The sequence below is a fragment of the Ursus arctos genome, unplaced genomic scaffold (genome assembly GCF_023065955.2).
Source record: "Ursus arctos isolate Adak ecotype North America unplaced genomic scaffold, UrsArc2.0 scaffold_10, whole genome shotgun sequence".
Lineage (NCBI taxonomy): Eukaryota > Metazoa > Chordata > Mammalia > Carnivora > Ursidae > Ursus > Ursus arctos.
The window spans coordinates 71,046,435-71,061,414 of record NW_026622764.1 but is presented as its reverse complement, the minus strand read 5'-3'; the positions used below and the strand labels follow the sequence as shown (position 1 = coordinate 71,061,414).

Here is a 14,980-nt window from a genome sequence, read left to right as displayed (position 1 = left end):
AACTTCTGATTCCTACTTCCTACCTCCAGAAATTGGTACGGGGCATACTCTGGGTTTGGGATTAGTTAAAGATCTCCACATGATTCTAACCTGCAGACAAGTTTAGAAAGTACACAAAAAGCATACGACCAAATACATCCATAAAGAAGACAAACTATTAATGTCCTAAGGACGAGATAGTTTATTTTTTAAAAAGATCTTATTTACTTGAGAGACGGAGGGCTAGAGACACAGAGAGTGAGAGGAGCACAGAGGGAGGGGGAGAAACTCCCTTATGAGCAGGGAACCCTACGGGGGACTCAATCTAAGAGTCCTGGGATCATGTCCTGAGCCAAAGGCAGACGTTTAACCAACTGACTCAGGACAAGATCGTTTAAATCATGCACGGCTAGTGCGTTGCAGAAGGTGGTGGCGGATGGGAGACAGGTCACAAGCCAGCTGTGCCCCTACTCTGTACTGCAGCTTGGGTAAAGGTGCCTCTTCCCAAGGAAGAGGAAGCCCTACCACCAAGCACCGCGCGCGGGAGGGGCGCCTACCCGCGAGCGGCTTCCGGGAGCATGCGCGAATGCGGCGCCAGCGCGGCGCGGGGCGGGGCCTGCTGCCCGCGCGCGCGCGCGCCGGCGCTCCAGTCCCGCTCCGCTGGTGTCGTGCTCCCGGAAGTGCGACGGGGTCGCGCGTTGGGTCCTCCGGGAACGGAAGGCGCGGAGCCGAGCGTCGGCCGCGCGCAGCCGTTTGCTGCACGTGCCTAGCCACGTGGCTGAGGCACGGCCCCGGGCGCCCTGGAGCCGCCGGCGTCGGTCGCGGAGGCCGTGTCAACCCTGACCATCGCCGACGCCTTCACCGCGGCCGGCGAGAGCCCCGCCCCGCCGCCCTCCGCGCTCAATAGGAGGTTCATCTGCTCCTTCCCTGACTGCAGCGCCAATTACAACAAGGCCTGGAAGCTAGACGCGCACCTGTGCAAGCACACGGGGGAGGTAACCGGGCGCCGGCCAGGCCGCGGAGGGGCGTGGCGTCCAGGTCCAGGGACTCAGGACGCGGTGGCCCGCTAGGTGGGCTCTGTCCGTGAGGCCCCGGGCAGCACGTGGGTGCACATGCCTTTGCAAGATATGTTCACCTTTGGCACCCTGGATCACAGGGGCGAACCAGCTCGGCTTTCGGTTAGGAAAGAGCTGAGAAGGGATGGACGCGTACTGAGACGGAGGAGGCTTGGGGCTTACTAAACCGCAGCCACCCCTTTGATCTTCAGTCTTGGCCAGTCATCACCTCCCGATAATCTAAATAGGTGCAGAGGAAGGATTCATTTACTCTCACGCTTTCTACATCCCCTACGCTTACCCCCAACAGACACCTGACTATCCCTGGCCTTCTGGAACTGGAATGGAGGGTGACAGAATTCTTTTTTTTTTTTTTAATTTTAATAATTATTTTTTATTATGTTAGTCACCATACAGTACATCCCCGGTTTCCGATGTAAGGCTCGATGATTCATTAGCTGTGTATAACACCCAGTGCACCATGCAATATGTGCCCTCCTTACTACCCATCACCGGCCTATCCCATTCCCCCACCTCTCTCCCCTCTGTAGCCCTCAGTTTGTTTCTCATAGTCCATAGTCTCTCATGTTTCATGGAGGGTGACAGAATTCTAAGTACTGGAGGTTTGGCGAGCAGCATGCATTCATTGCTTCATAATTCAGTACCTTTCTATCCCTGAAGAGAGAGTAGTGAACAGAACAGATAAGGCATCTGCTGTCACCGCCCTTATGCTTTAATTGGAGCAAAGGAATTAGTAAGAATGAGACGCAGTAAAATGAGAGCTCCTGAAGGATGGTCAGGAAAGGTCTCTCTTGACCTGAATGAGAAGGAAAGGATCCATTCATGCAGACACGAGGGAAAAAGAGTCTGGGCAGAAAAGGAACCTGTGATTGGGTGTGATTGAGTTGGGGACCATACAAGAGAAGGTCTGAGAAGCAAGTCTGGTGGGATCATTTGTAGGCCAGGGTAGAAATAGGGTTTGGAGTTTAGGTTTTATTTTGAGGGCAATAAGAAGCCTTTGGAAGATGACCCCTGGGGAAAGGGAAGCTCATGGAGACCGAGGAATCTGCCCAGTTTCCCAGTGTTTGACAGAGCCTGGCTTCACAATGTCTCATCAGAAGGCCCTTAATTTCTTTCCTTTCCTTTCCCTTTCCCTTTTCCTTTTCCTTTGACCTTTCCCCTTCCCTTTCCTTCTTTTAAAGATTTATTTATTTTAGAGAGGGAGAGAGCATGGTGGGGAGGGGAAGAGGAAGAGGGAGAGAGAGAGAGAGAGAGAGAGAATCTCAAGCAGACTCCAGTGTGTAGCTGGATCTCACAATCCTGAGATCACGACCTGAGCTGAAATCAAGGGTCAGATGCTCAACCAACTGAGCCACCCACGTGCCCCTGAAGGCCCTTAATGTCTTAAACCAGGGACCTGCAGCCCCTGCCTTTGCTCCTAGCATCTGTATAACGGGCTATTCCTTCATGTGTCCTCATGGTCCCCATCTTCCTTACCCTCCCCAGCATTGGAAGGTTGACCATTTCCTCCAACTCTTTTCCTCTTCCTCACTGACTGTTTTCACAGCTCCTTTCTGCCCTTGACTTTACCCATGCCACCCAGCTGTCGTGGCAATCTTACCCAGTGACTATCTTCACTCAAGACATCCATTAAGTTTGGCCACCCTGTCCTTTCTCTTGCCCATTCCATCCCTCAAATTGTGGGTTCTGAAACCTGTATGTCCAAGTAGGGAAGCATGTGGTCACTTTTGTGTCCCTCCCTGAGAACCCCTGGGCAGCATGAGCCTCCTCTCCCTTCTGTAGGTCACCCCCAGAGCCATGGCCCAGGGGAAGGATAGATTGTCTGTGTCCTTGGGGCATAAGGAAAGTAGCTCTGCAACCCCATCCCTCAGCTCTGCCCTGTCTTTGAAACAACAACAACACAAACAACAAAAAAAGACTGATAAATACTGTGCAAAGTTCTGTGGATCTTCCGCTAGTAATACAACTCTTCTGTCTTCCTGTCTACTTGCTTTGCTGCTAGTACTAATATTTGAGGCTTTGGTACCTCCTTCCTAGAATCTCCTGAGGTTATGTTTTTCATAATTAAATAAACAAAACTGGTTATTTGGGGGGATGTTTTTGACTTTTCCTGTAGGTTCAGAATGGAGACCCTTCCTCCCTGGGTCCCAAGTGGTGGTTGCAGTTAGGCTGGGAGCTGATTGCTTTGCTCTGGCCCCTGTGAACATCTTCCTGGAGGTGTGCCAGGCATTCTCTTAGCAGACACTGGGCTTGTCTGGGATGAGACGGAATCTGCATGTTCCTCTGCCCTGGGCTACAAATGGATAAAAACACGCTGTAGTGGAGACGCGTGCACACAGGCTGTGCTGATAGCGGACAAGTCATCTTCAGGGGGTTGCCATTGAGGCCTGTTGTCAGGTTAGGAGCCGGTTAGCAGTGCTGTCTCTTACTGTGAAGGCTACCTGCTTCTTTGCTGTGCTGTTCAGAGAACAAAATCTGCTGCACCGCCTCTGTGAGAACATTGTGGCGTTTGTAAAACACCATTATCTAGCTGGGTGCTCAGCACTTACGGAATGGAGACCATCTCTGGAGGCAGTGTCCATGGCCCTGCCTGCTACACATTTTAGGTCTTTAAATAATACCGGAGTGACTAGGGCAGGATTGACATGTTTTTTTTCTTTCCTTCCTGCTAGAGACCGTTTGTTTGTGACCACGAAGGGTGTGGCAAAGCCTTTGTCAGGGACTACCATCTGAGCCGCCACGTCCTGATTCACACCGGGGAAAAGCCATTTGTGTAAGTAGAGAACAGCTTTGAGGTCTTTGAGGTGGTTGTTTTTGGCATATAGACCCGGTAAGAAAATGGACTGTTCACTCCCGAGACCAAGAGTGTGCACCTTCTCTCATTTGCATCCCCTGGTATAAGAGGAGACTGGGTTTGAATGTGTGGAAGAGAGGAGGGGGTTTTGTGGGTCCTTTGTGTGTGATAACTTCAGGAATGAGTTCATCTGAAGTTCTCTTAGGTTTGCAGCCTCTCTTCTCCCTTTAAAGTATATACTAACTGGGAAATTCACCCCCAAAAGAAAACTCCATTCAGACTAGCCGGACAGAGTCCTGGCTCCACAGGCACCGGGCCTTTATGAACCAATAAAGCTTGTTAAAACAGAGTGCTGGATCCCACCCCGGAGTTTCTGATTTGGTAGGTAGGGGGTGAGGCCTGAGAATTTGCATTTCTAGCAGGTTCCCAGGTGATGCTGATGCTGTTGGTCTGACATCCACACTTGGAGAACCACTGAACAAACACTTAGTTTCATTGAAAAAAATAATAATTTATTAGATTTGCAGAGCTCCATAAAGGAGACCATATCGAGAACTCGCTGTGTGGCCGGTTTTGCAGATGTTAGACTTTGATATCATAATTGTGTTCTATGAGACAGTTCCTCGCGCAGTGAGGTTTTCTGCTGATCTGAGTTGACTTCTTTTAGTTTTAAGATGATGGTGAAGGTGAGGTGTCGCATGTCTCACTGAGGTCCCAACAGTCTGAGGAGGGTGAGTTGTCAGTTGTTGACACGGGATCGTCTTCACCGTCACTTTCCATGTGGAGAGCCACCTGTCTGTGTGACCAGCGTGGTAGCCAGCAGGAATGGGACAAACTACTGAGGGGGAAGATGTCCTTATCTCACCCCCCGTTCAAGCTCACAGTGTATCATCAAAATAAATGACTCCAAGCAAAGCTTCATGTATTTCAAAATGTAGTTCAAGTAGCCCAGCAGAGAGTCACTAAGCGTGGTCTGGGCTATCGTCTTTGACCTGGAAGTTTTGCTTTGGGAAATTTATTCTACACTTACGCTCGTGCGTGTATTAAATGCACGTACGGGGTTCCGTGCAACACTGTGAGTAGTCGCAGAGCATTGCAGTCAGGCCACCAGCTCGTCACGAGGGACTGAAGAGTGTATCAGCGCAGTGGAGTACTCTGCGGCCGGAAAACGAAGGCAGGTGTCGTCCGCGAAACCGAGAATCTCTAAGGCATGTCCACTGAAAGACCGAGGTTCAGAAGAGTGTGTACGGAGGGCTGCCTTTTTGTGTATAAAAAGGTGGAGGGAGAGGTGGACAGGAAGAATCTGTATTTGCTTCTGTCTGTATAAAACTCTAAAAGTTACTTCATAAAACCGAAAATGTCACCTGTCCTGGGAGCGGTGGGGAGTCATGCAACCGCGTCTCTTCTTATGCTTTTTGGTTTCTGAGCTAAGTTACCGTATACTATTTAAAAAACGAAATGCTCAAGAAAAACTGGGGCTGGGTACAGATGCACAGGGTGACTGGGAAAGCTGAGGGTTCTTCCCTGTGGAACGAGCCAGCTCTGTGGTAATCCCTGCTGCGCTCTCTCTCTCTCTCATCCAGCCTATCTTTAGCTCCAGGTCCCCAGCTGTCTGTCTGGCTCCTTAAATTCCCTGTGGCCGAATCCCTCCCAGTCCAGTCTGAGCTCTGCTTCCTTTGGTCCTCCTCTCCCTCGTTCTTGTCAGGCAGCATCCCTGTCTACCCGACGACCCCCAGCAGAGGCAGGGCCGCCCCCCGGGGCACCTCACCCTCTCAGACATCCTCTGCAGCGGGCGGCTCATCAGGCTCTGTTACTCGTCCCTCAGACCCTGTCCCTCCAGCTGCCACGGTCTTCCTGCAGCCTCTTACTCCCACTTGAACAGTGTTTTCTCTCCGTCCACACTGCTTCCCTTCTTAAAGCTGGGCACGGGTTTTCAGCGTGGCTTTCATAACAATATCCGGGATCTTAGTAAGTTGTGTCAGTGACCTTGGTGACTGGCCTTTTTATGATCCTGCCTCGTTTGCTTGACTCTCCGACACGAAACTGTGGTCCAGCAGTGCTTCCCTGACCAGCAGCACCCCCTGCATCTCCGCCTGCATCTTCTGGGCCCCTGTGCCTGCTGTCTGCTTCCTGTCAGGATGTTTCTGGGCCCTGTCCTCTTGCCCCACACTTGTGTTGGGTTAGATGCCTGGGTCAGGAGTGAGGTCCAGAGTGACAGAAAACCCAACACACTAGCCGCTTAAACAAGACAGTCTCTGTTTTTGTTGCTTAACTGAAATGCAAAAGTGCAGAGGTGGATAGTTGAGGGCGTTCCACAGTCAGGAGGACCTGGGCTCCTTGTAACTTGTCTCTGCCATCCTCGTCTTGGGGCTTCGACATCCTGGTCCAGGAGGACTTGTGGCGTTCCAGACACCATGGTGGACGAAGGAGCAAAAGAGGTGTGCCCCCTTTTCAGACACTTTGTGCTTGTCGAACAGGACGGGCCAGAGACAGCCATGTGGCCACCCCTAATTGCAGGGGATGCTAGAAAAAGCTCTATTTCTGTTGACTGTGTACCCAGCTAAACTCCGCGTTCTGTTCCTGCGGTCAAAAACAGCACCTGTTGGAATTCGTAGTGGCGTCTGCCACAGCGCCCCTCCCGTGTGCTTCTGGTGGCACAGCTCCCACAGCCCTGCGCGCTGTCACCCCGTGTGTCTCCGCCTGTCCCTGTGGACAGCACGGTGCCTGACAGGACTATCATCTGGTGTTTATACGTGAGTGATCGCTGAGATTAGGGCTCTCAGGGAGGTCCTGCTTCATCCCCCAGGTTTAGGAGAACTCCTCACAAGAAGAGCACACATTAAAAAAACGCAACTGCACAAAGAATTTAGATAATTCAAGGGCAAGATATAGAAACGCTCATTAAAGGGGACTAGAATGGCTTAATGATATGCCAGAGGGCATGATGGTTTGTGGTTTTGCTCTAAATACTTGTTTTTACCTCTGATGGTAAGCTGAAACCAGTGTTTTTGAGGTTTTTTTGGGAAATGCAGCTTATTGTGACATTTCAAGCAAAATTATCCGATTCCAAATTGGGAACAGTTTAACTTAAATATGATTGAAGCCTAAGCAGGGTTTGGGCTTTTGGAGCTAGTGATTTCCACTTTCCCTCTGATGCACTGTGCCTGACTTCATGAAAATGCATCTCATTACATGGTAATCACATCAGAGTTGAGAGGCTGACACTGACTTAAAACTAAAGACTATTTTATACTATACTTTGGAAAGTACTTTTATAAAGTTGGAGGATATATGCATCTTAAAAATTCTCTTCCCTCGGCATGTTAATATTTTGATTTATACACTTTCTTACAGTTGTACAGCTAGTGGTTGTGATCAGAAATTCAACACAAAATCAAACTTGAAGAAACATTTTGAACGCAAACATGAAAATCAGCAAAAACAATATGTAGTAAGTATGAATGATTTTCTATGCTTAAATTCTCTGAATATTTTTATGCTTATTATCTATGTTTCTAAAATGCTCATCAACCAGAGTTTGTCTGCCAAACACCTGAACTTAGCCCAACTACTAGCTATCATAATAACGGCTTATTTTGAAACCAAACATTTCTGCGCTAAGGAAGTTTATTATTAATAGACTGCCCCAAAACGAAACACTTTTGCTGTTTCAAATGTGTTCATCTTTAAAGCTTCCTGGCCTAGAATTTGACGGTGACTCCATGGGAGCAAGTAGCAAGTACAAAGTCTCCACGATATGGAGTCTTGAGGGACTTCTCTTGTGAACGGTTCTTTGATTTTTCCCAGACTAATGAACCTTTATTAAACAGTGCGCTTTTGAAGGTTGTACGAAGGCCTTTAAGAAACACCAGCAGCTGAGAATCCATCAGTGCCAGCACACCAGTGAGCCGCTGTTCAAGTAGGTGCTTCGTGTGCCTGAGATCTCGTACAGTTCAGGTGGGAGTAAGACTGAGACGTGAAGGTTGGATGCAGGTGTTCAGAAACCATCTCTTCATCAACACTTTTCTATACCGTGAATGCCCATTTATAGAGTGGGGCATTTCCGAAGTTTGCTTTTGCTTTTCTTTTCTAACAAAAATAATCAATGTTTCTAAATGATTTGTGAGATTACTACAATTGTGGTTAAGCCTGAAGGAAAACTAAGAAATGACTTTATTCAGTTAGAGCCTGTTTATTTATTTTTTTTAAAGACTTTATTTGTCAGAGAGAGAGCGAGAGCATGCGCACAAGCAGGGAGGGCAGAAGGTAGAGGGAGAAGCAGGCTCCCCACTGAGCAAGGAACCCAATGCAGGGCTCCATCCCAGGACCCCGGGATCATGACCTGAGCTGAAGGCAGACAGTTAACCGACTGAGCCAGCCAGGCAGCCCAAAGAGCCCTTTTAATTGTGTGAACTGTCCTTATGCAGACACGAAGCATTCCTTTCCTACGGAGCAGAAGTCATGGGGCTTAGCATGCATCAGAGCGGCCTTCCTGAGGAACAGGAACGGTGACTGGACACATGGGGGTGGACATGCCGAGGGTGTCAGAGCCCCAGCTGCCTGCCCAGAGGGGCGTCCTGAAGGACACTGGCTGGCCACTCTGCGTGCTGTCGTCCTGCCCGGTGCCTTCCCGGCTCCCCCAGAGCTGCGCCTTGCCTGGGGTCACTGCAGGGCCTGTGTCTGTCCTCGCTGGCAGGCCTGCCACCTCTTGTGCCGCTGGGGCCTTTCCCATGGAAGCGGCCGTGCCCCTGTGTGGCTTACGAGAGCCGACGGGTCTGCTGCTGCTTTCCTCCCACACCGTCTCCAGGCGGCGGCATTAAACCCAGCAAAGATGGTTCAGAATGCCTTGGGGGTTTACCTCAGCCATCGTGTTGCCAGCAAAACAGTCCGTTCTCAGAAGGATAAAGATGAAAACTTTAATTTGATCACAGAGGCAAAAAAAAAACCCAAACAAAACAGTCCTCCCTCTTTTCTCTGTTTGTTTTGTCCCAAGGCTGGTCAAATAACTTGAATTTCACTTGTGATTCGGTCTCAATTTTAAATCTCCTTTTTATGATTGGTTTGGTTGTGGGGAGACTTTGGTAGCAGAAAAGGACAGAGTAATATTCACCCTCAGCAGATGCTCCACAGAAATGGATTGGCTCACACGTGACGTGTTGTTAACCCAGGTGTGCCCATGAAGGATGTGGGAAACACTTCGCCTCACCCAGCAGGCTGAAGCGACACAGCAAGGTCCACGAGGGTATGTCTGGCGCTCCCCGGTGGCCCCCGCTTCCAGGAGAGCCCAATAGTGTGTGTGTGTGTCTGGTTCCTCGACTGGAAGGTGCTTTCCGTTTTATTCCATGGTCACGCGGAGAAACTCGACACTATCTCAGCAGGGGCAGCGTGCGCTGGTTCATGTTTTAGACTCGACCAGGGCACTGCACATCCTTGCCTGTTCTTCCGCTCCTGTCATCGCTGTTCACAGCGAATGTGTCGTTGTCTGCCACAAGTGCCTGGTGGCGCTCTGTGCTTCCGAGAGTGTTAGCGCTCCATCCACGGTTGGCTTTTTCACCCCTGTTTACCTCTTTACGGCCTGGGTCTTTCTTCTCCTCACTGGCACTCACCAGGCTTGGATAATAGTTTGACGTTGTAGAGTAATCAGATTGTGCCTTTTTCAAAAAGACTTGATTAAACTGCTTAAATCTGTTCTGTTTCCATGAGGGATTTTTTTAATTCTGTATTCCAGTTTTCTAAGTATAGAATATATGGTGGTTGTTTTTTTTTCTTTTTTAAACAAGAGACTAGTAGCTGAAGAGCTGGAGGTAGCCTCGTTCCCTTTCGTTTCTGTCTGCTTAGTGGGTGAAACACAGGTTGGCTGTAAAACTGACGGATTCTTCCAGTTCTGGTGCTTCACACGATGTCCATTTTTGTTGGCAGCATTTCCTCTGGGTTCTTATTTTCTCCCTTAATTGCACCCTGAGTCTTTCCTGTATTGTGGAACTTACCAGATAGTAAGACTAGAGGCCAGGGGTAGGCACACAACCGCTGAGACTTAGTGTTGGTCTGCCAAGCACAGAGGACCACAGAGCTCTCTCACTGAGGAAAACAAGAGGCAGACATAAAGCAGGGAGGGGCAAGGGGCTGCGAGCCATGGAGGTGGGGGAAGGACAGCAGCCGGGAGTCCACGTGCGCTAAACACAACTTCCCGGGGACGGCGTGCTTCTGTGAAGTCTGCGAACGTAAAACTCTGTGTGGAGTACCTTGCTATGCGATTATTTGGTTTCCCTGTAAAAGACTTAGTTTTTATTCCCACATCTAAAGACTAACAGAATATTATTGGAAGACTGGAGAAAAATTATATAGGCTTGTAAGTTTCCTTTCTAATTACAATTGGTATTTACACTAAATATTCACAAAAGACAATGTACCAATGTATTTTTTTCTAATCAGGCTATATGTGTCAAAAAGAATGTTCCTTTGTGGCAAAAACATGGACAGAGCTTCTAAAACATGTGAGAGAAACCCATAAAGGTAAGGCAGACATGTATGGCACAGTGTAAATATTTGTCGCCATAGAACTGCTTTTAAAGAGTGAAATAATAAACATGTTCCTTAAAATAATAACCGTTCTGGGTGATGTTTTGTGACGTGCTGGGTACCTCAGCTGTTTGACGAATGAGCAGAGGTATGGTTCCAGGTTTGGGAGGAGCTATGCCAGGAGCTGCTGTGCACAATTACGTTCTTTTTTTTTTTTTTTTTAAGATGTTATTTATTCGAGAGAGAGAGAGAGAGAGAGAGAGGGAGGGAAAGAGTATGTGCATGAGTGGGGGAGGGAGAGGCAGAGGGAGAGGGAGAAGCCGGCTCCCCGATCAGTGGAGAACCTCACACAGGGCTTGATCCCATCATGACCTCAGCTGAAGGCAAACGCTTAATCAGTGACTGAGCCAGCCAGGGGCCCCTAAATTAGTAGTTTGAAAGGCTCTGGCAAGTCAGGAACCTTGGGAGGCACTGGTGTTCTGTGGGACAGTTTAGGAAACAGTGCTTTAGGTGTTGGAGGGCAAGGAAGGAAACTGGTCTTCTTCATCTCCCCTTGCCATGCTGAGAACCCCTGCTCCCTGGTAAGGGAACAGAGTGACTTTACGTAATACAAGAACATGGGAAAATTGAGACAAACTTCCAAGCAATAAAAATTGGAGTTAATTTTCTCACGATAATCATGATATTTTCGGCATCAAATACCTTACTTACAAATTGAAATTGATTCTTTCTGGGTGATAACCTGGCGAAATTGGTTAAGTTTGTGTGTCTACTCCACCAGAGGACCTAAAATGTGAAGTATGCCAGAAAACATTTAAGCGCAAGGATTACCTTAAGCAGCATATGAAAACTCATGCCCCAGAAAGGGACGTATGCCGGTGTCCAAGAGAAGGCTGTGGTAGAACCTACACGACGGTGTTTAATCTCCAGAGCCACATTCTCTCTTTTCACGAGGAAAGGCGCCCATTTATGTGTGAACATCCCGGCTGTGGCAAAACATTTGCCATGAAAGTAAGTACTCGCGCTCACAAATGCAGTCTTTTAGGTCTGTGGCTTCCTTGCTGGGTTTCTGGGAGCCCTGGATTCCAAGATGGTGCCCCAGGGCCTACAGATGGGGAAAGCCCAGTGGTCTGGACCTTCCACTCTGGCTTAACTCAAGTCTGCAAGACAACCAGATTTGCCTATGCCAGTGGTTCTCAAAGCATGGCCCTGGACCAGGAGCATCAGCATCACCTGAGAACTTGCTAGAAATGCATATCCACAGGCTCCCCCCACTGAATCAGAAACTCTGTGGAGATGGGGCCTAGTAATTTGGGTTTTAACAAACCCTCTAGGCGATCATGTCCAGCTTTGAGAAACAGTGGCCTGCGGTACCACTTGCTCTTCTAAGAGATTGCTGACAGTTGGGTGTCCTTTTAGACTGTCATCTTCTAGGGATTGAGAGAAGTGGGCAAACAAGGACATGAGGGACCATAGCACTTGAGAATCTAGTCTGGATCTTGGTGTGATTTGAATAGGTAAGAACGTGACAGTAAACGGAGGGCCTGTGCAGTTCTGCAGACCCTCACTCTGGCAGGTGCTCTCTCAAGTGCGAACTGTGAGCTGTAAGAAAGACCGAAGAGACCAGTGAGGCAGGCTCAGCATGTGTCCAGACCATCAGAAAACAACTGGGGGCTAACGGTAGTCAGCATTATCGAGGACAGCAACACCTTGGTCAGATTTTCCACTGGTGTTTGGGAATGCTGCTGACATAGATTCAGTAAAAGAACCTTCTTCAGCTTGGAATAGCTCATTCAAAGTGAGCTGTGTAAGTTCCTAACCTGGGTCCTTGTGAATGGTAGTGGTTAGGTCTAGGATTTGAGGAAGAATTCTGCTCTGGTGGGGGCATCTTTGTAGGTAGAGGTCACATCCTTCAGTGGTATGTAACACAAAGAAGGTTGACAGTTTATTTAAATAACTCACGGAGTTTTCATATTAATAGACACCAAAATGGCAGTGTTTTTAAGATGTAACTTTTTCTTTTTCCTTCATTGTAGCAGAGTCTCACTAGGCATGCCGTTGTGCATGACCCTGACAAGAAGAAAATGAAGCTCAAAGTAAGTTGAGTTAGGACAGCTGTTAATTTCAAATATCAGTGACCTCAGCCAGATGCAATCTAGAATGTTTCAGCTCCTTATTAGCACGTGAGCCTGCACTGCTGTGGAAGGGGTGGCACGGCCTTCGCTTCCTTCTAAAGGAGCGCTGTCTGCCGGGGGGTGGGGGGGTGGGGACAGCTATTAGAAGATCAGTTCTCACAGTTTGATTTTGAATTCCCATTATCTTGTTTTCTTATTTCCAAAGGTAAAACGGTCTCGTGAAAAACGGAGTTTGGCCTCTCGTCTCAGTGGCTATATTCCACCTAAAAAGAAGCAAGAACGAGGCTTATCTGCACCTAAAAACGGAGAGACACTGAACTGTACTGAGGACAAGGTGCTCTCGACAGTTGCAGTTCTTACCCTCAACTGAACCTCACATGGCTTGGTTTAAATGATACACACCAGCCAGCTCAATTATTTCCTCCCAGAAGCACGTTTTTCTTTATTAAAATCACTGATGCACAACATCTGATTCTTGATTGTTTCGATTTTCCGTGTTCAAAGTGTCTCCTTTCTGGGTTCCTTGAGTTCCTCTGTACGCATTCTCTTCCTTTTTGCTCAAATGACGAAGAACACACATTACAGCTTTTCCACCCCGAACAGCTTGTGGCCGGGATGAGAAGGTAGCTATTCCAGGCATAGTCTGAAGTATTTGATTACAGATCTCCTCCTAGAAAGGGAAAACAGCCAAAGATTAATGTAAAACCAATGTCTTTGATTCTTTCTTAATGCTCTAATACACATAAAAATCAGCATTCCTGAATTGATGTTATTTAAGTGATTATCTAAATCAAATTGTGCCTATCTGGTTAAGCTGATTGAAACCGGTACGATAACGAGGCAGTTTTACAAACGCCATGTAACTAAACTAATGCACTAAAGGTTGATGGTTTTAAATTCCCATCTGTCATGGCATTGAGGGGCTGTTTGGCCCCAGCTACCCTCTCAGAGAAAAGATGTACAAAGCAATGGGTCTGGGCATTGGCAACGGACCTCTTTATCTCCCAAACTGTCAGTCTAGTGCAGTTCCTAACATTGCTAACACGGGGTGATTAGAGAAATACACCCAGTTCTAGAGATTCTGGACTGAAACCCACACCTACGTGATTCTAACCTGGAATGAAGTCGGAAACCACCAGACTGGTGCTGCCTTTTAGCTGCTAAGGTCTCTGACTCCAAAAGCAAAAGAGATACTCTATAAACTCACCAGGGAGTGTGAACTGATACTTTCCAGATAGACAATTTGACTTTATATATAATGCCGCTCAGGGACATTAGATACAGGAGACAGACTAAAAAACGAATCTATGGATATTGCACAATTTGTAAAGCAATAGTATATAGCCCTGAAATTACGAAGTGCAATGTTTTCACGTGACAAAATACTTAAAAAGGTGATGTACATCGAGTATGCTTACATTTTTGAAAAAGGAATTGCAAAGCTACTGCCGTAACTGGGTAGAATTAGCAGTTACTTGTCTTTGCCTTTACCTTCCCCAGATTTTCTACAATTGTATCTTTAGATCAGAAAACGGACACCACGAGCAGTTCCCTCATACCCGCTTTTACTCACCATCTTATGTTCTGGCTCCTCTGTGTTCTTCCCTTTCTTTATGGTGATCTGAACTCTGTATTTTTTCTCAATCCACTGCTGAATCTGTTTAGTCTTTGTGTCCAAATCATGTTGTCCAATATTTGAAGAAAAACTGAGTTCCTTTGTCAGGGCAGGTCCTAGTTTGGAACAGGGAAGACTTGTGCTAGGACTGTTCCTGGTCTCCTCACGAGACCTGAGCTGGATCACACACTTCGTGAGAGATCAGGTTGCCACAGGGGCCCAAACGCTCCTCTCTGACTTAGTTTCACAGGCCAGTAAACACTTTTTTAAACAAGGGAGATGGACAGACTTAAAGGTACCAATTTTTTACCTGCCAAGTAAGAGTATTTAGGTCTCAGACTTTAAAAGCAAAACAGATATTCTGTAATGTATGAAATGCTTCCATTATTATTACCCTCATTTGATGAAAGAACAAAAGAATGGTCCTTGAAAAGGAACGAGTCTAGCTTCATGATAAACTTGACTATCCTTATTTTTCCTTCTGATCAGAGCAGCATCTGGGAAGTACTCTTCTCATCTGACTCCTTTTGTGATGGCCTCCTAGAGACAGTGGGGTCAACCAGACCGCATCAGACAGGAGGGAGCTCCCTACGTCCTGTACTCCAGAAATGGAAATCCCGACTATTTGAAAATTACCTTACAGGGAAGGAAGCACAACAATATTAATGCTTGTTCCTTTTGGATGATGGATAACAGGTGTTCATATTTTTCTGTATGCTTTCTAATTCCCAAAATAAAAGTAATCTTCTTTTTAAAAAAGTCCTTTTATTAACACCTCCTTTTTCCTTCAAGCCCCTGCAGCTGGTCCTAGATCTCTCTCAGAACAAAATAATACCTTTAACACCTTAGCCCTTCACGTATC

At 47.5% G+C, this 14,980-nt stretch overlaps 2 protein-coding genes across 3 annotated transcripts in view; one reads left to right on the top strand and one right to left on the bottom strand.

Moving 5' to 3' along the window:
• The first annotated feature begins 565 nt into the window (after window positions 1-565).
• GTF3A (general transcription factor IIIA) lies at window positions 566-12,970 on the top strand. The gene is made up of 10 exons (XM_048215575.2): window positions 566-659; window positions 763-974; window positions 3,728-3,828; window positions 7,204-7,300; window positions 7,680-7,768; window positions 9,018-9,091; window positions 10,282-10,362; window positions 11,150-11,379; window positions 12,405-12,464; window positions 12,709-12,970. The coding sequence occupies exons 1-10, from the start codon at window positions 566-568 to the stop codon at window positions 12,871-12,873; spliced, it is 1,203 nt and encodes a 400-aa protein (XP_048071532.1). The 3' UTR covers window positions 12,874-12,970.
• Window positions 12,921-14,980, bottom strand: part of MTIF3 (mitochondrial translational initiation factor 3) — a 19,620-nt gene continuing 17,560 nt past the window's right edge. For both annotated transcript variants that reach the window (XM_026493041.4, XM_026493043.4), the window contains 2 exons: window positions 14,077-14,234; window positions 12,921-13,173 (listed from right to left, as the gene is read on the bottom strand). In XM_026493041.4, the coding sequence (XP_026348826.1) occupies window positions 12,955-13,173; window positions 14,077-14,234 (377 nt within the window). In that variant the 3' untranslated portion in view covers window positions 12,921-12,954. The remainder of the gene's footprint in view (window positions 13,174-14,076; window positions 14,235-14,980) is intronic.

Coding starts and splice junctions, on each gene's coding strand:
- GTF3A (XM_048215575.2), top strand. CDS start 566: ATGCGGCGCCAGCGCGGCGCGGGGCGGGGCCTGCTGCCCGCGCGCGCG. Junction 11,380..12,404: donor GCAAAACATTTGCCATGAAA/GTAAGTACTCGC, acceptor CCTTCATTGTAG/CAGAGTCTCACTAGGCATGC. Junction 12,465..12,708: donor AGAAGAAAATGAAGCTCAAA/GTAAGTTGAGTT, acceptor TTATTTCCAAAG/GTAAAACGGTCTCGTGAAAA.